General features: G+C 41.8%; 1 protein-coding gene across 1 annotated transcript in view; it reads right to left on the bottom strand.

Moving 5' to 3' along the window:
• LOC109889373 (FERM domain-containing protein 5) overlaps positions 1-22,670 on the bottom strand; it is a 119,264-nt gene extending 96,594 nt beyond the window's left edge. The window contains exon 1 of the mRNA XM_031822790.1: positions 22,295-22,670. Coding sequence (XP_031678650.1) covers positions 22,295-22,396 — 102 coding nt within the window. The 5' untranslated portion in view covers positions 22,397-22,670. The remainder of the gene's footprint in view (positions 1-22,294) is intronic.
• Between the last annotated feature and the right edge of the window lie 1,072 nt (positions 22,671-23,742).

Below are 23,742 nucleotides of genomic sequence, written 5' to 3'. Positions count from 1 at the left end.
CTTATTTTCAATGACGGCCTAGGAACGGTGGGTTAACTGCCTTGTTCAGGGGCAGAACGACAGATTTTTGCCTTGTCAGCTCCGGGATTCAATCTTGGGATGATTTAACAAAAGCGCATTTGCGAAAAAAGCACAATCGTTGCACGACTGTACCTAACCATAAACACCAATGCCTTTTTTAAAATCAATACACAGAAGTATATATTTTTAAACCTGCATATTTAGCTGAAAGAAATCCAGGTTAGCAGGCAATATTAACCAGGTGAAATTGTGTCACTTCTCTTGAATTCATTGCACGCAGAGTCAGGGTATATGCAACAGTTTGGGTCACCTGGCTCATTGTGAACTAATTTGCCAGAATATTACGTAATTATGTCATAACATTGAAGGTTGTACAATGTAACAGGAATATTTACATTTAGGGATGCCACCCGTTAGATAAAATACGGAACGGTTCCGTATTTCACTGAAATAATAAACGTTTTGTTTTCGAAATGATAGTTTCTGGATTCGACCATATTAAAGACCAAAGGCTCGTATTTCTGTGTGTTATTATGTTATAATTAAGTCTATCATTTGATATTTGATAGAGCTGTCTGACTGAGCGATGGTAGACAGCAGCAGGCTCGTAAGCATTCATTCAAACAGCACTTTTGTGCGTTTTGCCAGAAGCTCTTCTCAAGCACAACGCTGTTTATGACTTCAAGCCTATCAACTCCCGAGATTAGGCTGGTGTAACTGATGTGAAATGGCTAGCTAGTTAGCGGGCTGCGCACTAATAGCGTTTTAAACGTCACTCGCTCTGAGACTTGGAGTGGTTGTTCCCCTTGCTCTGCAAGGGCCACGGCTTTTATGGAGCGATGGGTAACGCTGCTTCGAGGGTGGCTGTTGTCGATGTGTTCCTGGTTCGAGGGGCGAGGAGAGGGGCGGAAGCTATTCTGTTACACTGGCAATACTAAAGTGCCTATAAGAACGTCCAATAGTCAAAGGTACAGTGGGGCAAAAAAGTATTTAGTCAGCCACCAATTGTGCAAGTTCTCCCACTTAAAAAGATGAGAGAGGCCTACACTTCAACTATGACAGACAAAATGAGAAAAAAAATCCAGAAAATCACATTGTAGGATTTTTAATTAATTGATTTGCAAATTATGGTGGAAAATAAGTATTTGGTCACCTACAAACAAGCAAGATTTCTGGCTCTCACAGACCTGTAACTTCTTCTTTAAGAGGCTCCTCTGTCCTCCACTCGTTACCTGTATTAATGGCACCTGTTTGAACTTGTTATCAGTATAAAAGACACCTGTCCACAACCTCAAACAGTCACACTCCAAACTCCACTATGGCCAAGACCAAAGAGCTGTCAAAGGACACCAGAAAAAAATTGTAGACCTGCACCAGGCTGGGAAGACTGAATCTGCAATAGGTAACAGCTTGGTTTGAAGAAATCAACTGTAAATCAACTGTGGGAGCAATTATTAGGAAATGGAAGACATATAAGACCACTGATAATCTCCCTCGATCTGGGGTTCCACGCAAGATCTCACCCCGTGGGGTCAAAATGATCCCAAGAATGTTGAGCAAAAATCCCAGAACCACACTGGGGGACCTAGTGAATGACCTGCAGAGAGCTGGGACCAAAGTAACAAAGCCTACCATCAGTAACACACTACGCCGCCAGGGACTCAAATCCTGCAGTGCCAGACGTGTCCCCCTGTTTAAGCCAGTACATGTCCAGGCCCATCTGAAGTTTGCTAGAGAGCATTTGGATGATCCAGAAGATGATTGGGAGAATGTCATATGGTCAGATGAAAGCAAAATATAACTTTTTGGTAAAAACTCAACTCATCGTGTTTGGAGGACAAAGAATGCTGAGTTGCATCCAAAGAACACCATACCTACTGTGAAGCATGGGGGTGGAAACATCATGCTTTGGGGCTGTTTTTCTGCAAAGGGACCAGGACGACTGATCCATGTAAAGGAAAGAATGAATGGGGCCATGTATCGTGAGATTTTGAGTGAAAACCTCCTTCCATCAGCAAGGGCATTGAAGATGCAACGCGGCTGGGTCTTTCAGCATGACAATGATCCCAAACACACCGCCCGGGCAACGAAGGAGTGGCTTCGTAAGAAGCATTTCAAGGTCCTGGAGTGGCCTAGCCAGTCTCCAGCTCTCAACCCCATAGAAAATCTTTGGAGGGAGCTGAAAGTCCGTGTTGCCCAGCAACAGCCCCAAAACATCACTGCTCTAGAGGAGATCTGCATGGAGGTGTCACACCCTGACCATAGTTTACTTTGTATATTTCTATGTTTTGGTTGGTCAGGGTGTGAGCTGAGTGGGCATTCTATGTTTCATGTCTAGTTTGTCTATTTCTATGTCTGGCCTGATATGGTTCTCAATCAGTGGCAGGTGTTAGTCATTGTCTCTGATTGGGAACCATATTTAGGTAGCCTGGGTTTCACTGTGTGTTTGTGGGTGATTATTCCTGTCTCTGTGTTTGCACCAGATAGGGCTGTTTCGGTTTTCACATTTCATTATTTTGGTAGTTTTTTCATGTATAGTTTTTTCCTTCATTAAAAAATAACATGAATCATCACAACGCTGCATTTTGGTCCGACTCTCCTTCACCACAAGATAACCGTTACAGGAGGATGGGCCAAAATACCAGCAACAGTGTGTGAAAACCTTGTGAAGACTTACAGAAAACGTTTGACCTCTGTTATATACCCTTTGTTGGCAATGACAAAGTATTGAGATAAACTTTTGTTATTGACCAAATACTTATTTTCCACCATAATTTGCAAATAAATTCATAAAAATCCTACGATGTGATTTTTTTTCTTCTCATTATGTCTGTCATAGTTGAAGTGTACCTATAATGAAAATTACAGGCCTCTCTCATCTTTTTGAGAACTTGCACAATTGGTGGCTGACAATACTTTTTTGCCCCACTGTATACGAAATACAAATGGTATAGAGAGAAATAGTCCTATAAATACTATATTTACTCAACCTCTTACTTCTTATCTTATGTTAAAAGGAACCACCAACTTTCATATGTTCTCCTGTTCTGAGCAAGGAACTTAAACGTTAGCTTTTTTACATGGCACATATTGCACTTTTACTTTCTTCTCCGACACCTTGTTTTTGCATTATTTAAACCAAATGTAACATGTTTCATTATTTATTTGAGGCTAAATAGATTTTTATTAATGTATTTGTATATTAAGTTAAAATAAGTGTTCATAGCCTCCCGGGTGGCGCAGTGGTTAAGGGCGCTGTACTGCAGAGACTCTGGGTTCGCGCCCAGGCTCTGTTGTAAACGGCCATGACCGGGAGGTCTGTGGGGCGACGCACAATTGGCCTAGCGTCGTCCGGGTTAGGGAGGGCTTGGCCGCTAGGAATGTCCTTGTCTCATCGTGCACCGTCGACTCCTGTGGTGGGCCGGGCACAGTGCGTGCTAACCAAGGATGCCAGGTGCATGGTGTTTCCTCTGACACATTGGTGAGGCTGGCTTCTGGGTTGGATGCGCGCTGTGTTAAGAAGCAGTGCAGCTTGGTTTGGTTTGTGTATCAGAGGACGCATGACTTTTAACCTTCGTCTCTCCTGAGCCCATACGGGAGTTGTAGCGATGAGACAAGATAGTAGCTACTAAAACAATTGGATACCATGAAAAAGGGGTAAAAATTCAACAACAAAAAAAGAAGTGTTTATTCAGTATTGTTGTAATTGTCATTATTACAAATAAAAAAAGCGGCCGATTAATCGGTATCGGTATTGAAAAATCATAATCGGTCAAACCCTATAAGTAATACAGCAAAACTTGGGAATAAAATCCCAACCATACGTCGTGTATAGTTTATCTATGCTTGTGAAATGGGAATAAAGTCCCAACCATACGTCATGTATAGTTTAGTGGATCTATGTTTGTGAAATGTTAAGGTTTCTATTGCTTTGTCTATGTTTGTATTTACTTTGTAGGAGTGTAGGAGAGGCCTTTAGAGAGGCCTGGGAGAAGCTTGGGAGAGGCCTTTAGCGAGACCTGGGAGAAGCTTGGGAACAGACTGGAAAACACTGATAATGTGTCTGCTGGGATATACCAGAGTGCGGTCAGTTTATAGGGTTGAATATGAACTAAAATGTGCTGACAAGGTATTGAATTAGAGATTATCATTTATCCTTTCTCTACCATGTCTAACAGCTCAGGCAGAATCGAGCTAAACTTGTTATGAAAATGATTCTGGATTATGCTTGCCAGGTCAAGCAGCAGTGCATTATTTAATATCTGCAAATCCAGCTGGAATATCAAGATACCACTCACAACAAGACATTAACCAATCACATTGTTGATTGTATGGGCTGCCTTATACACCCGCAATCGAGAAATTTTGGCTTAGCCATAGCCAATAGAAACAGTGACAGCTTGAGCTTCTGAAGAGGCAAGAATTCCATTCATTGAGTTTCAACCCCATTCACACTTGCAGGCTCCATGATCACTGTAGCATCAAAGCACAAACACCACAAGAGAGAAATTATAGAAAAATGTAATTTTCACAATTAGTTGTTCTTTAGCTTATAAAAGTTGAGTGAGACACAAAAGTGTCTGATCAGTGGAGTTGGGAGTTGTTTTAATGTTTACACTGAGAACACCATTGGGGGGGGACTAGGAAACTGGGTCAGGGGGACAGTGGATAGGATTGGGGCTAGTAGTGGTTTAAGTGGGATAAGTCACATCATCACCAGCATTCTCCAATAACATTCAGGGAATAAATAAGCTTATCTTGTCCTCTGTTACACTGTGAGCAGCTACATTTTGTCCATTGTTGGGGCTTCTACATTACAATGGGATATCCTGAATGAAGTGCTCTCACATTTTGGCAGTGTTACTGGGGAGTCACCGTAGCAACAGCTGAGACCCTGGCTGACAGTGGCACCGTGTTTAAATGTAAACCCCCTTTCCCCCTGCCTGCCGTATCACCAAGGAGACAGCCCCCAGGACAGGCTGTGCAGCACCCCCTTGGGAAAATGTTCCCAAACCTTTCATTCCTGCAAGGAGGGGAGGGTGTACTCCCAAAGCCTCTTTTTACAGTGCAGTTCCTGCATGGAATGATCTATCATCCAATATTGTCTCACCACATGCGCAGATGTAAGATCTAATGTCTACTGGATTCTTCAGTGCTAGTTACAGTAAAGACCCCACGTTTGCAAGATATTTCATTTGTGTTGATAAGATCTCAGCATGACATTGATTGAGAAGCTGAGCACAAGAGAAAAAAGATCTCAGAATAAAATCCTAATATTAAAGTGTAACCTCAGTTTCCCTTAATCAAATTATCTGTATGGCAGTTCTGAAAGGATCCAACCTCCTCACACTGTATATTTCATTTATTTTCTTGACTTTCCAAGATGGCGTAGCAGTCGGGCGTCTGTTTTGTTTGTATTGTCCTGTCCCGTGTATATATCGTTTTCTTCGTATATATTTCGTACATATGTTTTATATTTTTTATCTCAATTTCCATCTAGGGATTTAACATACTCTCCTGCAACCCGCATCACCCAATGTGGTATGGATCTGCTATTTTTTATACTTTCGAACAGAAACCCCCATAGCCAGCTAACTAGCTAGTAGTCACTTAGCCACTACTAGCGGTCCTCACCGTTAACTCTGACATCAGTCAGCCTCAGCCCGGCCAATTCCTGACAGTCTGCACAGCGCGATATCAACCCAGAGCATATCGGACTGCTTTTTCTCTACCACATCTCCGGATTCCTACCGCAAGCTCTGAACCTTTACTCCGGATCATAGCTGTTAGCTAGCTGCTACCCGAGTGGCTACTCCTGGCTAACATCTCTGTCCCAAAGCAAGCACCAGTTAGCCTGGAGCTAGCCTTGAGCTAAGCCCATCTCCCGGCTATCCGAAGAGATCCATCAGACAATACCTGGGTTTCAATACCTCTTTTGCTGATTGGCTTGACCCTTTGCTGCCAACACGGATTGATCCATCACGACTGGTCTACCGACGTAATCACACAAGGGGGTTTCAACAGGCACTTCCGTTGCGACGTCCCCCTGAGGCCCATCTGCTAGCCTGCCATCCCCGGCCTGCTAGCTGTCTGAATTGCCGTGTCTCCAGCTCGCCTAGCTACTCACTGGACTATATGATTTACTCGGCTACACATTTCTCTCCCTAATGTCAATATGCCTTGTCTATTACTGTTTTTGTTAGTGATTTTTGGCTTATTTCACTGTAGAGCCTCCAGCCCTGCTCAATATGCCTTAGCTAGCCCTTTTGTTCCAACCCCACACATTTGATGACCTCAGCTGGCTTAAATGGTGCTTCTAGAAACCACTCTCATTGTCACTCAATGCCTGGCTTTACCTCCACTGTACTCACATCCTACCATACCCTTGTCTGTACATTATGCCTTGAATATATTCTTCCGCGTCCAGAAATCTGCTCCTTTTACTCTTTGTTCAGAACGCACTAGACGACCAGTTCCTATAGCATTTAGCCGTACTCTTATTCTACTCCTCCGTTCCTCTGGTGATGTAGAGGTTAACCCAGGTCCAGCAGCCCCCAGCATCACTCCCATTCCCCAGGCGCTCTCATTCGTTGACTTCTGTAACTGTAAAAGCCTTGGTTTTATGCATGTTAACATGAGAAGCCTCCTTCCTAAGTTTGTTTTATACAATGCTTTAGCACACTCCGCCAACCCGGATGTCCTAGCCATGTCTGAATCCTGGCTTAGGAAGGCAACATCAAATCCTGAAATGTCCATCCCTAACTATAACATTTTCCGACAAGATAGAACTGCCATTGGAGCGGAGTTGCAATCTACTGCAATGATAGCCTGCAGAGTTCTGTCATGCTATCCAGGTCTGTGCCCAAACAATTCGAGCTTCTACTTTTAAAAATCCAAATTTTCCAGAAACAAGTCTCTCACCGTTGCCGCTTGTTATAGACCCCACTCAGCCCCGAGCTGTGTCCTGGACACCATAAGTGAATTGATCGCCCCCCATCTATCTTCAGAGATAGCACTGTTAGGTGACCTAAACTGGAACATGCTTATTAACACCCCGGCCGTCCTACAATCTAAGATAGTTGCCCTTCATCTCACACAAATTATCAAGGAACCTACCAGGTACAACCCTAAATCCGTAACCATGGGCACCCTCTTAGATATCATCCTGACAAACTTGCCCTCTAAATACACTTCTGCTGTTCTCAACCAGGATCTCAGTGATCACTGCCTTATTTCCTGCATGTGTAATGGGTCCGCGGTCAAACAACCACCCCTCATCACTGTCAAACGCTCCCTAAAACACTTCAGCAAGCAGGCCTTTCTAATCGACCTGGCCCGGGCATCCTGGAAGGACATTGACCTCATCCCATCAGTAGAGGATGCTTGGTTGCTCTTCAAAAGTGCTTTCCTCACCATCTTAAATAAGGATGCCCCATTCAAAAAATGTAGAACTAAGAACAGATATAGCCCTTGGTTCACCCCAGACTTGACTGCCCTTGACCAGCAGCACAAAAAACATCCTGTGGCGTTCTGCATTATCATTGAATTGAACCCGCGATATGCAACTTTTCAGGGAAGTCAGGAACCAATATACTCAGTCAGTTAGGAAAGCTAAGGCTAGCTTTTCAAACAGAAATTTGCTTCCTGTAGCACTAATTACAAAACGTATTGGGACACTGTAAAGTCCATGGAGAATAAGAGCACCTCCAGCCAGCTGACCACTGAACTGAGGATAGGAAACACCTTCACCACCGTAAATCTACGATAATCGAACATTTCATTAAGCATTTTTCTACGGCTGGCCATGCTTTCCATCTGGCTACCCCTACCCCGGCCATCATCTCAGGACCCCCTGCAGCAACTTGCCCAAGCCCCCCGCTTCTCCTTCACCCAAATTCAGACAGCTGATGTTCTGAAAGAGCTGCAAAATCTGGATCCCTATAAACCAGCTGGGCAAGACAATCTGAACCCTCTCTTTCTAAAATTATCCCCCAAAATTGTTGCAACCCCTATTACTAGCCTATTCAACTTCTCTTTCCTGGTTGAGAACAGCAGAAGTGTATTTAGAGGGCAAGTTTGTCAGGATGATATCTAAGAGGGTGCCCATGGTCTGAGATCCCCAAAGATTGGAAAGCTGCCGTGGTCATCCCCCTCTTCTTAGGGGGAGACACTCTAGACCCAAACTGTTATAGACCTATATCCATCATGCCCTGTCTTTCTAAAACCCTTGCAAGCCAAATGAACAAACAGATCACCGACTATTTCGAATCCAACCGTACCTTCTCCGCTATGCAATCTGGTTTCCGAGCTGGTCATGGGTGCACCTCAGCCACACTCAAGGTCCTAAATGATATCATAACCGCCATCGATAAAAGACAGTACTGTACTGAAAGCCAAGGCTTTCGACTCTGTCAATCACCACATTCTTATCGGCAGACTCAATAGCCTTGGCTTCTCAAATGACTGCCTCGCCTGGTTCACCAACTACTTCTCAGATAGAGTTCAATGTGTCAAATCGGAGGGCCTGTTGTCTGGACCTCTGGCAGTCTCTATGGGGTTGCAACAGGGTTCAATTCTCGGGCCAACTCGCTTCCTGTATATATATATATCGATATCAATGATGTCGCTCTTGCTGCTGGTGATTCTCTGATCCACCTCTCCAACTGCTTTTAAATGCTTGTAAAACTAAGTGCATGCTCTTCAACCGATTGCTGCCCGCACCCTCCCGTCCGACAAGCATCACTACTCTGGACGGTTCTGACCAAGAATATGTGGACAACTACAAATACCTAGGTGTCTGGTTAGACTGTAAACTCTCCTTCCAGACTCACATTAAGCATCTCCAATCCAAAATTAAATCTAGAATTGGCTTCCTATTTCGCAACAAAGCCTCCTTCACTCATGCTGCCAAACAAACCCTCGTAAAACTGACCATCCTTGACTTCGGCAATGTAATTTACAAATTTGCCTCCAACACTCTACTCAGCAAACTGGATGTAGTCTATGACCGTGCCATCCGTTTTGTCACCAAAGCCCCATATACTACCCACCACTGCGACTTGTATGCTCTCGTTGGCTGGCCCTCACTACGTATTCGTCGCCAAACCCACTGGCTCCAGGTAATCTATAAGTCTTTGCTAGGTAAAGCCCCGCCTTATCTCAGCTCACTGGTCACCATAGCAACACCCACCCATAGCATGCACTCCAACAGGTATATTTCACTGGTCATCCCCAAAGCCAACACTTCCTTTGGCCGCCTTTCCTTCCAGTTCTCTGCTGCCAATGACTGGATCGAATTGCAAAAATCACTGAAGCTGGAGTCTTATATCTCCCTCTCTAACATTAAACATCAGCTGTCAGAACAGCTTACCGATCTCTGTACCTGTACACAGACAATCTGTAAATAGCACACCCAACTACCTCATCCCCACATTATTACTTACCTTCTTGCTCTTTTGCACTCCAGTATCTCTACTTGCTCATCATCTGCACATCTATCACTCCAGTAATAGGTTTCTATTGGTTTCTTCCTAGGTTTTGGCCTTTCTAGGGAGTTTTTCCTAGCCACCGTGCTTCTACACCTGCATTGCGTGCTGTTTGGGGTTTTAGGCTGGGTTTCTGTACAGCACTTTGAGATATCAGCTGATGTACGAAGGGCTATATAAATAAATTTGATTTGATTTGATAATAATGCTTAATTGTAATTATTTTCGCCTCTATGGCCTATGTATTGCCTACCTCCCTACTCTTCTACATTTGCACACACTGTACAAAGATTTAAAAAAATATATATATATTGTGTCATTGACTGTATGTTTGTTTATGTGTAACTCTGTGTTGTTGTTTTTGTCGCACTGCTTTTCTTTATCTTGGCCAGGTCGCAGTTGTAAATTAGAATTTGTTCTGGTTAAATAAATGTGAAATTAAAATGTATTAATTAATATGGGAAGGTATGCAGCAGTATTGACAACCATCTGATCATTCATCAAATCACAAATGAAATGTAAGAATAAAACACAAATTAACAATAAACAACACATTGGGATTCCTGGAAATTACATGTTTCTTCCTCTAATTAGAGAAAAAACAATGACTCAAGCACTGAATTTATCACACATGCTTTCTTGACTAAACTGTGACTAAATTCTCTGTGAACGCTCATCATCAAAACGTAAGTATTCTGATATGACTTTAAAGTGTATCCTACTTTTATTCTAAATAAAGTCTGAGCTGGAGGAAATGAAGCTTCTTAAAAAGCCAAATAATGCTGGCCAGATATTATCATGAGTACCCCCCACACGCATGCACACACACATTTAATAAATACATTTGCCTGCACACACTCCCTGGACTGTGTTGAATGTACTTGTCCTGTACATATTTCAACACAATCTATTGCACATCTTGGCATTTACACCATTTACAGGCAAGAAGCTGCACCTTCTCAGGATAAAGCACACCATCACTATATTTTGAACAATAATTGCTCCTTCCCGCCTTAACTTTGTGGTTCTTTATGGGCTTAGCTGGTAAAAAGTCTGTAGATGCAGCGATGCAACAAGCACTCAAGGCTTTCCTGTCACCATGCAGCTTTACCCAGGGGCTTGACAAAACCTTTAAAAGTATAGCAAACACATAATAAACAACATGAGCAAAGAAGTCCCATTCAGAATCTTAAATAATATATTGGACAGGACCAGAATAATGTTTAAGTCTTGCTTAAGACCTGAAGACACTGCTTTGATTGCAGCTGAATAAAGTGCCTTAATTCTGTGCCCTTCTAAATTCTACCTCAACACTATTTATTTTATTTTATCTTTATTTAACTAGGCAAGTCAGTTAAGAACAAATTCTTATTTTCAATGAAGGCCAAGGAACAGTGGGTTAACTGCCTTGTTCAGGGGCAGAACGACACATTTTTACCTTGTCAGCTCAGGAATTCAATCTTGCAACCTGCGCCTAGTCCAACGCTCTAACCACTAGGAGACCTGCCACCCCGCTAAGACTAGCTCCATCCGGACAACTATTCTGCAAACAACTTTTGAGAGACACTACTCAACTTGGAGCCTACTTTCATCTCCCCTCTTCCATACAGGGCAAGTAACCCCCACTCCCAGTTAGTCAGCTCAAAGTGTAAAATGAAACACAGCACCCTTTCAACTGTAAATTCAACAAACGAGATTGTTGAACAAACAGCACACTCCCTGAATAAAGAAGCACTCTGGAAAAACACTCTTAACGAAAGGAAAAGGGGATACCTAGTCAGTTGTACAACTGAATGCATTCAACTGAAATGCATTTACCCCAACCCCTCTGAGTGTGTGTATGTGTGCATTTATGTAATTACTGTGACTTTCCGTGTATACACTTTAAACATTCAGCTCTCTACCTTACCATTTTGAATTCTCTCTTGTGCAAAATCACTGCAGCCTGGCTGCTGTGGCCTGTGTGGTATTCAACTGTGACCTAGAGATGTGAGGAGCCTCTAAATTCCCAACCATCACCGGTGCTGCAATTCTGCATTAGAGAGCGGAAGAGGCCTGGGGCAAGCGGGATGGCAGCGACTTCCATCAAACTACAGGGGTGTATAATGTTGAGCACTCACTTTCTTATCGCACAAATATAGAGGAAAGATCCAGAATTCATTGAAGTAAAACTTTAAAGTCATGCATTATAGCTGTTAAAAATATGAAAATAGATACAGTGCTTTCCCATCTATGTTTTAAAGGGATACTTCAGGATTTTGGCAATGAAGCCCTTTATCTACTTTCCCAGAGTCAGATGAACTCATGGATACCATTTTTATGTCTCTGTGTCCAGTATGATGGAAGTTAGAGGTAGTTTCACAAGCCAATGCTAACTGGTGTTAGTGCAATGACTGGAAGTCTATGGGTATCTGCTAGCATAAGGACTTTCTCCTCCCTGGTTCTGGCATTATAATTTCTGAAGCTGATGTTATTGATGATGACATTCAGAACACAGGAATAGCTACCAGAACTCAAGGCCGTAATGGCCCACCTGTGCTGTGTGGATGTCAGAGGAAGGAGGCCAGCCTGCACCAGAGGTAACCCTGAATATGGAGCGGTTAAACAGTTTAGGGAAGAGATCAGAGTGTAATGAAAACAGGTCCACAGGGGATTGAATCGCAGCACATAGTGGGAACAGGATATGAGCAAAAGTAAGTAAGTAAGCGAGCGAGAGAAAGGACCTCAACATGACAGCATGACACATGCCCAGGCCGTGAGCAGAGCAACAGGCCCAACCCCCACTATTACACCCACCCAAGCCCCATCCTGCAACCTAAGATGTATCAGATGCTCAAAATGCTCTGCTCACACCTACTGTGGTGGTCCAGGCCTAAACCACACAAAAACACTAGACACCATTGAACTCAAAGCTTTTACTATCTCATCCTGGAATATACAAGGTTTCAGGTTCAATTCAATTTAGGCCTTTGGCGGACCCACTGGTAGTCCCATCCACCAAACTACCAGCTGTGAAACAGGGAAGATGCTAATTTGGTATAGAGCAGACCTAACCCACTCTATTAAATTAGTCAAAACAGGAACATTTGACATCTGGCTAGAAATTAGTAAGGAAATGATCTGAACAGAGAAAGATGTCCTCATGTGTGCTACCTATAACTACAGCTTCTCCATCTTAGAGGGGGAGATTAACCATTTCCAGGCCCAGGGAGTCTGTGGTGAGCCTCTTGGGGCAAGGGAGCAAAATTTTCACTTTTGGATAAATAGCGTGCTTCCTGATACTCATGCCAAGAATATAAGATATGCATATTATTCATAGATTTGGATAGAAAACACTCTGAAGTTTCTAAAACGGTTTGAATCATGTCTGTGAGTATAACAGAACTTATGTAGCAGGCAAAACCCAGAGGTCTAACTGTTCAGAATGTTTCTTTTTTTTGCCTCTCTCTGTTCCCTGAGTTGTCATTGCCAAGGGATATTTCTTAGGAACCTGTTTTTAGTTCCTACCGCTTCCACTGGATGTCACCAGTCTTTGGAATTTGGCTGAGGTTATTCCTTTGTGCAATGAAGAAGTAGGCCAAGTAGGATTTTTTTTTTATCTGACATGTTGGCTGGATTCACAACAAGTGTAGTTTTAATTGAGTATCTTACATGTGTGATTTAATGAAAGTTTGATTTTTATAGTATTTTATTTGAATCTGGTGCTCTGCATTTCCCCTGGCAATTGGCCAGTTGGAAAATGTGCGTCCCGCCTATCCCAAAGATGCCAGAACTGGACAAGAACCTGACACCCTCAGCACACAGGTGGACAAACACCTACCTGGAGGTGACAGCATTCCCTCCCCCATATGCCCCCGTAGACACAACAAAATCGGGTCACAACTCCTGCAGCTCTGTCAGACGCTGGGTATGTACATAGTCAATGGTAGGCTTCGAGGGGACTCCTACGGTAGGTACACCTATAGCTCATCTCTTGGCAGTAGTACTGTAGACTGTAGACTACTTTATCACTGACCTCAACCCAGAGTCTCTTAGAGTGTTCACAGTCAGTCCACTGACACCCCTATCAGATCACAGCAAAACCCCACTCTACTTGAACAGACCTATGCTCAATCACGAGGTATTAAAGCCAAAGGAACTTAATAATATAATGATATGCTATAGACGGAAGGAAAGTCATGTGAAAATCTACCATAAAACAATTTGGCAACAACAAATGTAATCATTAATAGACTAAATGTTTCACTGTAATTGTGAAGGTGTAAACATGGCAGTAGAAAACCTAATCAGTATACATGACCTCTCAGCTTCCCATTCAAATCTAAAAATTTAAAGCAGACAACCTAAGAAAATGAACAACAACGACAAATAGTTTGATGAAGAATGCAAAATCGTAATTAAGAAATTGAGAAACCTATCCAACCAAAAACATAGAGACCCAGAAATCCTGAGCCTACACCTTCACTATGGTGAATCACTAAAACAATACAGAAATACACTACGGAAAAAGAAGGAACAGCACGTCAGAAATCAGCTCAATGTACTTGAATAATCCATAGAATCTAACCACTTCTGGTGTCACGGATCCCCCTGGTACTGCTGCTCATTTCGTTCACCAGCTCCGGAGGTCTACATCACCGGCCTTCTAGGCATCACAGAACTGGATTCATTGCAGAAGGAATCCCTTGTATCTCGCTGGCGCGCACCTCAAAACTCAGGATGGTTGCCAGCACGCTGTCCATGGCGCTGCCGAGTCTGGAAAGACAGTCATCATGATGCTGGACTGTCCCTACGATGGTTGATAGCTCGGTCTTTCCCGCTGTCTCCATTTATGAGGTTGGTTGTTCTGTCATGATGTCTAATGATTGGAGACAGGTGGCAGGAATACGTAATAGGGGGTTTTATTGACTCCACCCAAACAAAAGAGTGAGGTGTAAGCCTCTAAATAATACACGGGACGAGACCCGTAAAACAAGTGCACAATAACACGTAGCATGGAAGCCGATACAACAGCACAGGTACTCACAGGACCAACAGACATGGTAACAATAACACAGGTACTCACAGGACCAACAGACATGGTAACAATAACACAGGTACTCACAGGACCAACAGACATGGTAACAATAACACAGGTACTCATAGGACCAACAGACATGGTAACAATAACACAGGTACTCATAGGACCAACAGACATGGTAACAATAACACAGGTACTCATAGGACCAACGGACATGGTAACAATAACACAGGTACTCACAGGACCAACAGACATGGTAACAATAACACAGGTACTCATAGGACCAACAGACATGGTAACAATAACACAGGTACTCACAGGACCAACAGACATGGTAACAATAACACAGGTACTCACAGGACCAACAGACATGGTAACAATAACACAGGTACTCATAGGACCAACAGACATGGTAACAATAACACAGGTACTCATAGGACCAACAGACATGGTAACAATAACACAGGTACTCACAGGACCAACAGACATGGTAACAATAACACAGGTACTCACAGGACCAACAGACATGGTAACAATAACACAGGTACTCACAGGACCAACAGACATGGTAACAATAACACAGGTACTCACAGGACCAACAGACATGGTAACAATAACACAGGTACTCACAGGACCAACAGACATGGTAACAATAACACAGGTACTCATAGGACCAACAGACATGGTAACAATAACACAGGTACTCATAGAACCAACAGACATGGTAACAATAGCACAGGTACTCATAGGACCAACAGACATGGTAACAATAACACAGGTACTCACAGGACCAACAGACATGGTAACAATAACACAGGTACTCATAGGACCAACAGACATGGTAACAATAACACAGGTACTCACAGGACCAACAGACATGGTAACAATAACACAGGTACTCACAGGACCAACAGACATGGTAACAATAACCGACAAGGACAATGGGGAACAGAGGGTACATATATAACACACTAATCAGGGGGAATGGGAACCAGGTGTCTGGGGTTGGTGGTAATGACAGTCTGAGGTTGGTGGTAATGACAGTCTGAGGTTGGTGGTAATGACAGTCTGAGGTTGGTGGTAATGACAGTCTGAGGTTGGTGGTAATGACAGTCTAAGGTTGGTGGTAATGACAGTCTGAGGTTGGTGGTAATGAATCTAGTTCATTGACGCCTAGAAGGCCGGTGATGTAGACCTCCGGAGCTGGTGCACGGAATGAGCAGCAGAACTGGGGGGATCCGTGACATCTGGGAAAATTGGAAAACTCTAAACAAACAACAACATGAAGAGTTATCTATCCAAAACAGAGATGTATGGATAAACCACTTCTCCAATCTTTTTGGCTCTATAACAAAGAACAAAGAACAAAAACATATACATGTTCAAATACATCCTCGTCATTCGCATAGAGAAAAGATGGCGATATACGGGGCGCAGATCCGGGTGCCTTGTGAGAATTCACCGGCAACTGGATAACACGCCTCGACCATCCGTTTTATTGGCCAACGTTCAGCCCAGTAATGGAAACAGTCCAGTACATCACTATACTAGGCGGTGTCAGAAGAAGCCCCAAATAATTGTCAAAGACTCCAGTCACCCAAATCATAGACTGTTCTCTCTGCTACCGCACGGCAAGCGGTACCAGAGCGTTGTCTAGATCCAAAAGGCTCCGTAACAGCATCTACCCCCAAGCCATCAGACTGCGGAACAATTAATCAAATGGCCACTCAGACTATTTGCATTGACCCCCCCCCCCACCCCCACAGCTACTCACTGTTTATTATCTAAGCATAGTCACTTTACCCCTACCTACATGTACAAATTACCTTAATCATGGAAAGAGCGGGTGTTCCTAATGTTTTGTACACACACTCAGTGTATATCGCCACCAGAGACACCTCCGTGCACCAAAAATTGAAATATTTTCTACAAAATAACAGAAACCAGGACTGTAGCTTTTACATTTCATTACATCATAGAGGTATCCCTAAATCTTTGTCATTTTTACTTCTAGAAGATTTGTTCAATGTCTCAATGTGTTAAAAAAAAGTAGTAGGAGACCTCTAGGGATTTCCTCAGTCCAGGAGACAGCTCTCCCCAATAACTTCTGAGGAATGATAATCCACAGATGAACACACACACACACACACACATACTGTAATGGATTCTGATCGACCATCTCCCCTGCCTTTATTTCAGGCTGAAGATAAAACGGAGGAAACATCAAAGCAAGACTAGCAGCACGGAAACAAAAGAAAAAGAACCAGCCTCTTACTCCTGTCTTCCCTTCAAGGAAATCCATTCAACCTTACTTTGTTCAAAACATGACATTGTATTTGTATTATTAGGTCTACACTACAGTGAACTATACTGTATAAAGCTCATAACAGTTGCAGTAAACACATTTATATTGAATAACAATAAAATGACATTTGAGGAATAGGCTATAATGTAAGGCAGGGTGTCAATTGGGTAGCTCAACACCAACAATTTAAAATAGGCTACTAAAATCATTCCGATCCCGATTAAAAGGGAAATGCATTTTAGCAGTGTGAATGGCTGACTTAGGGCCATGCGGACACCTGGGAGCGGGAGGGAAGGCTGTTTGTATGGCTGGCTTTATGGAGAGCTCATCGACTTTTTCTCAATCAGTGCAGAGGTAAAGATGGCTGGCTGTAGTAGATGGGTTTGGTAACTGCTGTTTGACTTGATGTGAAACTAAACTAGAGTTTTAATCTCAGTACTGAGCTAGTACGTACCGTCTAATTATTGTATGATGTGTTTGTAGAATGTTAAGTCCCCTATTGACTGAGGGTCATTTCCATGTAACAGGACCCATGAGGACCAACATGAAGTTCCTAGGAGCATGTCAAATCTGGTGTCAAATGAAAACTAAGTGTCTATATTTTTGAGAAATTAAGGCATATATACATTTTTCAACCGTGTTCTATCCTAAATATTAGGAATAAGCAAGGCTTTGATTTCTGATGAAACAGATGGAAAAGGGGTTGCAGAAAACGTATTAAAAGGTATTAGAAATACAACAAAACACAATAATTTAGAAGTAAAGACCCCCGCCAACTAATATCAACATTTATATTTAGTTTTGGAGAAATTATTTGCCTTGTGTAAGTTTAAGAAATATTGCCCTGTGCCTTGAAATTCTATTTCCAAAAACCCACATATCTTTAAGATATTTTCTCATTTCTCTCCCTCAAGAGGAGGGAGCGTTGAGGAAGCTACTCTGAAAATACAGAATAGTTTACCAATCTACCAATTACTTCACACTAGAAGAAGTTAAGCTATACTAAAGGTACCCTTGAGAAACATATAGTTACTTAATTAAAGTTACTTTGAAAAAGTAGTTTACTACTTCGTAAAAAAAATATCATATATAAATCTGAAATGTCATAGACTACAAATTGCAAGAACAGATCACGTCGTTAACAGAATGTGTCCTTCAGCATATAAAACACAAAAACTGTTTCAAGTAAGAATTAGGCAGGTCTGATGCTGAAAAAGAAAGGAAATTATTGTCTACTTCACCCATATTTAATTTTTGCAAAAAAAACAACATTTAGTTAAACTACCACTAAGATACTGTAAAATGTTGGTAAATTACTAGTTGAACTACATGTAGTTCACTACTGCTCAACACTGGGAGGGAGGAAATTAAAGAAAACACAGAATTAACAAGTTATGGTAGACCTACCAATTAGTTACAGTGTTTTTACTGATATCTATTTGGTTATGAACTGTGACTCAGTGACTAAACCTCGAAATTCTGTTCCCAAATTGGTAACGTAGCTTCCGAAAAATCAGTGACGGAATTACTGCAATTTGATTGGCTACAATGGAAAATCATAGTAGTCACAAACCACACAAACCATCTGCTACAGTTCTCCCTGACACTGGCATACTGTTACATTCAACTCATAACTGTTTTCTTTCTCTTTCTGTTGTATGGTGGTCAAAGCAAGTGTGAAAACAGTCTGGACAACCCTTCCCTCTCTCTCTTCCTTTATCCCCAGTTAATGTCACCTCTCCCTGCTCTTACTGACACCTACTCATAACCCCCCTCTCTTTTCATTTACAGTAACCAGCATCCTTGCCCATTGAGTACAGACTGACACCGGACATCCATGGATGTTGAAAAGTAGTCCTCAGATGTCGTTTTTGTTTTTTGGTATGGTCCCGGCCTTGATCTGGCCCAAACATAGAGGTCCATGATCGGTTCAGATTTGGTCCGGAAATCTGAACCAATCATAGACGTCTATGGTTGTCACAAGTGTGGAGAGCTCAGTACACTACAGTAAAGTAGAGTACAGTAAAGTAAAAAGGTGTTAAGCAGAGTAAAGTTCAGTACAATATTGTACTGTACAATAGAGTAGAATAGAGTACAGTTCAGTAGAGCACACTAGAATTGAGTACACTATAATGTACTGTACTGAAATGTACTGTACTTTACTGTACTCTACCGTACTGAACTATACTCGACTGTTCTGTGTTGTGCTGTGCTGTGCTGTACTGTAAAGTATTCCACTGTACTCTACTATGATGTACTTTGATGTTAAAACTTGTGAAACATAGACATCTATGATTGGTTCAGATTTGGTCCAGGATGGACCAACCAAATTTGGTCTTGTTTGGGTGTGGAGCTCATTAAAATAATAGCCAGTGTGTAGAATAATACTGAGATATGCAAAGGAGGAAATTGCATATTTATACCGTTGTGTACCTATTTAGGACACATCACCATGAAGTGAATGACACTCATATCCATAAATATGCATTTCTGTGTAGTACAGATCAGGGAGTCATGATGAAATTCCATAAACGCAATTCTGTTACTGGGTGTGAATCCACTTCACTTAATGTAGTTCAAAAACCAAAATAAATGTTTTCAAAGTCAAGGTCTCATGTCATAGCTAGTCTCGTGTTGCCATACCTTTAAAAGCAAGTTCTTGACGAGTCTGTCATATACAGTTGAAGTCGGAAGTTTACATACACCTTAACCAAATACATTTAAACTCAGTTTACCACAATTCCTGACATTTAATCCTAGTAAAATGTCCCTGTCTTAGGTCAGTTGGGATCACCATTTTATTTTAAGAATGTGAAATGTCAGAATAATAGTCAGAATAATAGCTTTTATTTCTTTCATCACATTTCCAGTGCGTCAGACGATTACACACAATCAATTAGTATTTAGTAGCATTGTCTTTAAATTGTTTAACTTGGGTCAAACGTTCCGGGTAGCCTTCCACAAGCTTCCCACCATAAGTTGGGTTAATTTTGGCACATTCCTCCTGACAAAGCTGGTGTAACTGAGTCAGGTTTGTAGGCCTCCTTGCTCGCACACGCTTTTTCAGTTCTGCCTACAAATTTTCTATAGGATTGAGGTCAGAGCTTTGTGATGGCCACTCCAATACCTTGACTTTATTGTCCTTTAGCCATTTTGCCACAACTTTGGAAGTATGCTTGGGGTCATTGTCCATTTGGAAGACCCATTTGCAACCAAGCTTTAACTTCCTGACTGATGTCTTGAGATGTTGCTTCAATATATACACATAATTTTCCTGCCTCATGATGCCATCTAGTTTGTGAAGTGCACCAGTCCCTCCTGCAGCAAAGCACCCCCACAACATGATGCTGCCACCCCTGTACTTCACAGTTGGGATGGTGTTCTTCGGCTTGCAAGCCTCCCCCTTTTTCCTCCAAACATAACGATGGTCATTATGGCCAAACAGTTCTATTTTTGTTTCATCAGACCAGAGGACATTTCTCCAAAAAGTACGATCTTTGTCCCCATGTGGAGTTGCAAACCGTAGTCTGGCTTTTTTATTGCGGCTTTGGAGCAGTGGCTTATTCCTTGCTGAGCGGCCTTTCAGGTTATGTCGATACAGGACTAATTTTAATTGTTTCCTCCAGCATCTTGACAAGGTCCTTTGCTGTTGTTCTGGGATTGATTTGCACTTTTTCGCACCAAAGTACTGTCACGTCCTGTCCATAGAGAGGCTTTTTAATCTCTATTTTGGTTAGGCCAGGGTGTGACTAGGGTGGGCGTTCTATGTTCCTTTTTCTATGTTTTTGTATTTCTTTGTTTTTGGCCAGGTATGGTTCTCAATCAGGGACAGCTATCTGTCGTTGTCTCAGATTGAGAACCATACTTAGGTAGCTCTTGCCCACATGGGTTTTGTAGGTAGTTGCTTTCTGTTTAGTGTGTTTTGCACCTGACAGAGCTGTTTCGGTTGTTCTCGTTGTTGTTTTGTATTTAGTGTTCAGTTCTATTTAATAAATATGAACACGTACCACGCTGCACCTTGGTCCTCACCTTCTTCCACCAACGGCCGTTACAAGTACGTTCATCTCTAGGAAACCGAACGTGTCTCCTTCCTTTAGCGGTATGACGGCTGCTTGGTCTTTTTTTCCTGAGGTCTTGTCTGATTTCTTTTGATTTTCCCATGATGTCTAGTAAAGAGGCACTGAGTTTGAAGGTAGGCCTTGAAATACATCCACAGGTATACCTCCAATTGACTCAAATTATGTCAATTAGCCTATCAGAAGCTTCTAAAGCCATGACATCATTTTCTGGAATTTTCCAAGCTGTTTAAAGGCACAGTCAACTTAGTGTATGTAAACTTTTGACCCACTGGAAATGTGATACAGTGAATTATAAGTGAAATAATCTGTCTGTAAACAATTGTTGGAAAAATTACTTGTGTCATACACAAAGTAAATGTCCTAACCGACTTGCCAAAACTATAGTTTGTTGACAAGAAATTTGTGGAGTGGTTGAAAAATGAGTTTTAATGACTGTGTATGTAAACTTCTGAATTCAACTGTATGACACCCCATTCTTTCTGCAGACATCTTTGAATCTTAATTCTGAGAAGATCTTTTTTGGAAAACATGGTCACATAAAAAACGGAGGGAGTTTTAACAAAATAATTCTGTTACCAGAATTGGCCTGTTCACAGTTCTCCCAGTGAATGTTTTTTTTTAATTGTATTTTTATGTTCACCACAAATTGTTAAAAGTAGTCCTTGTGCATAGAGTTTTATGGTTTGTTATCCTTTCAAATCAATGGTTTTTGTTTGGCATATCGTGGAATTGCCCTGAGGTAAATTATTCTCACAATAACATAGACCTCTATTGTAAGTATTGATTTTGTTGACAAATTCATATATAACTTGATAGTGATGGGATTATCACCTCTGCATTCATTTGAATTGTTACAGCTAGATTGTAACTCTGTTAAATCTAGATTGTAACACAGTTACAGCTTCATTGTAACTCTCACTGTCAGATTAATTACTCAATAAAAACGATGAGTATAGACATTGGAAATACAATGCTGCTCAAAGCCTATAAAATCAAGTGTTCGAGAGGTTGTTGATCACTTTTCAAACTTCCAGCGCTCATGGTGAATAATAACAATACCAGTAGGCTATTTGTCTGTGATAAACCATTTCATTTTTTTGCCATGTTTTGATCAGTCACGAAAACATCGATAAGGTCCTGAGAGCATCCAGTCTATTCGTCGGACGACGAAACTATCGATATTTGCCTCAAGTCAAATGGCATATGGTAATAAAATGTGTCAGAAAACAAACGATTCACACAATAGATTCAGACGGTGACTATCGCGGGACCTGCGGGATGCAGGCACTTGTGCGCTTTTCTTCACAAGAGACAATTTCACCACTTGATATTCTCTGTTGATGGCATATAAACAATTATTGTCTGACTATAGTAAGTGACTGACCTGAATTGTGCAGGTATATTCCGTATCATCCAGGAGTCTGACGGTGCAGTCGTATTCTCTATCCAGATTCCGGATACTGCCACTCATTATTCGGCTCAACATCTTTTCACAGAATTGCTGGTCTGCGTCTAGGACCAGAGCAATAATCTGAACACAGCATAGAAGTAGGCTAATGTCACATTGAATGACTACATTTTCCGATCAACCAGACGAGCAGCAGCTGAATATCGTAATGCCAAGACACAGAGCATTGTCTATCCCATGAAGTGAACACAACACAGACACGAGCCACAGTGCGGAATCATTGAAAGGATGCCCGCATCCAGATCCAGGAGCAATTCACCCTTGTGTACCCGTAATCGAAAGATGGGTGACCATTCACCACTCACTGCTTGCAATTTGAGCTAGAGGGCGGATCCCTTAGAGTAGACTGACGTCAATGAGAACCAACGGGGAGAGATTTCTACAAAATGGGAAATACAGCCCTTAGTGTAAACGGAATATTTTTTTTCATCCTTTCATTTTCTTAAACCACCAATTGGCACTAGACGGTAACTATTTGGGATTTTCAGTCTTCTATGAAAGCCATGTTTATACATGTTCACGACAGGCAAGGCCTCTTCAATGCGTGAAGAGCAAATGGATGAGGGATTGTCTGAAGTTTCAGTCCCTATCTGACAAAATGTTAACTTTTGTTTTAAATGCATGACGAAAAAGTCGTCAAGAGAGCATCATGCTATTCAATGACCTATAGGCATGATGCATCTATAGCCTATAGGCCACAGTCATAGATCACAATAAAGCAGTTGAGTAGACTTGACAGGCAATGGTTGTCGGCAACAATAATGGTGTACTGCACATTCACAATGGCAATATTTTCTTTCCCAATTGCAGTGACGAGTTAACCTATAGTCAGAGCAGTCATGAAACATTCATATAGGCGACGGTATGTGCATGAAACTATATAAAACAATTTTAAAAATTGTGGGGGTTAACAATAGTATAAAAAGAAGACAATAAATGGGGCTGCAGGTGGCTCTTCTCATACTTAGGCCCAATAAATTAGCCGGACTAAATCGTATACAATTTGCGGGCAGGTATGAAGACAGGTTTTTATGTAGCCTACCATTCCGAATATGATAGCTTCATTCAATATTACTTGAATGACATACATTTAAAAAAATGTCTTTTCACACAGTCACAGGACAACAGCACAGCAACACAATATATCGACGAGACGCTTTCACCCCCTAGTGGACATATAACACAATTCTTATATGAATTACACTCCAGCCGATTTGGTAGCTTCGCTGTGTTCGGAGTATTGGTTCGACAACGCAATGACTGAACAAGGATAATGTATCATATAAGTTGGAGCTTCTTAAATATGTCAAATAATAAGCATAAGGACAAAAATATACCCTTATGCCGTGACATTGTGTTTGCAA

The sequence above is a fragment of the Oncorhynchus kisutch genome, linkage group LG4 (assembly GCF_002021735.2).
Source record: "Oncorhynchus kisutch isolate 150728-3 linkage group LG4, Okis_V2, whole genome shotgun sequence".
Lineage (NCBI taxonomy): Eukaryota > Metazoa > Chordata > Actinopteri > Salmoniformes > Salmonidae > Oncorhynchus > Oncorhynchus kisutch.
Note: the sequence above shows the minus strand (reverse complement) of the source record. Positions and strands in the feature narration are given on the sequence as shown.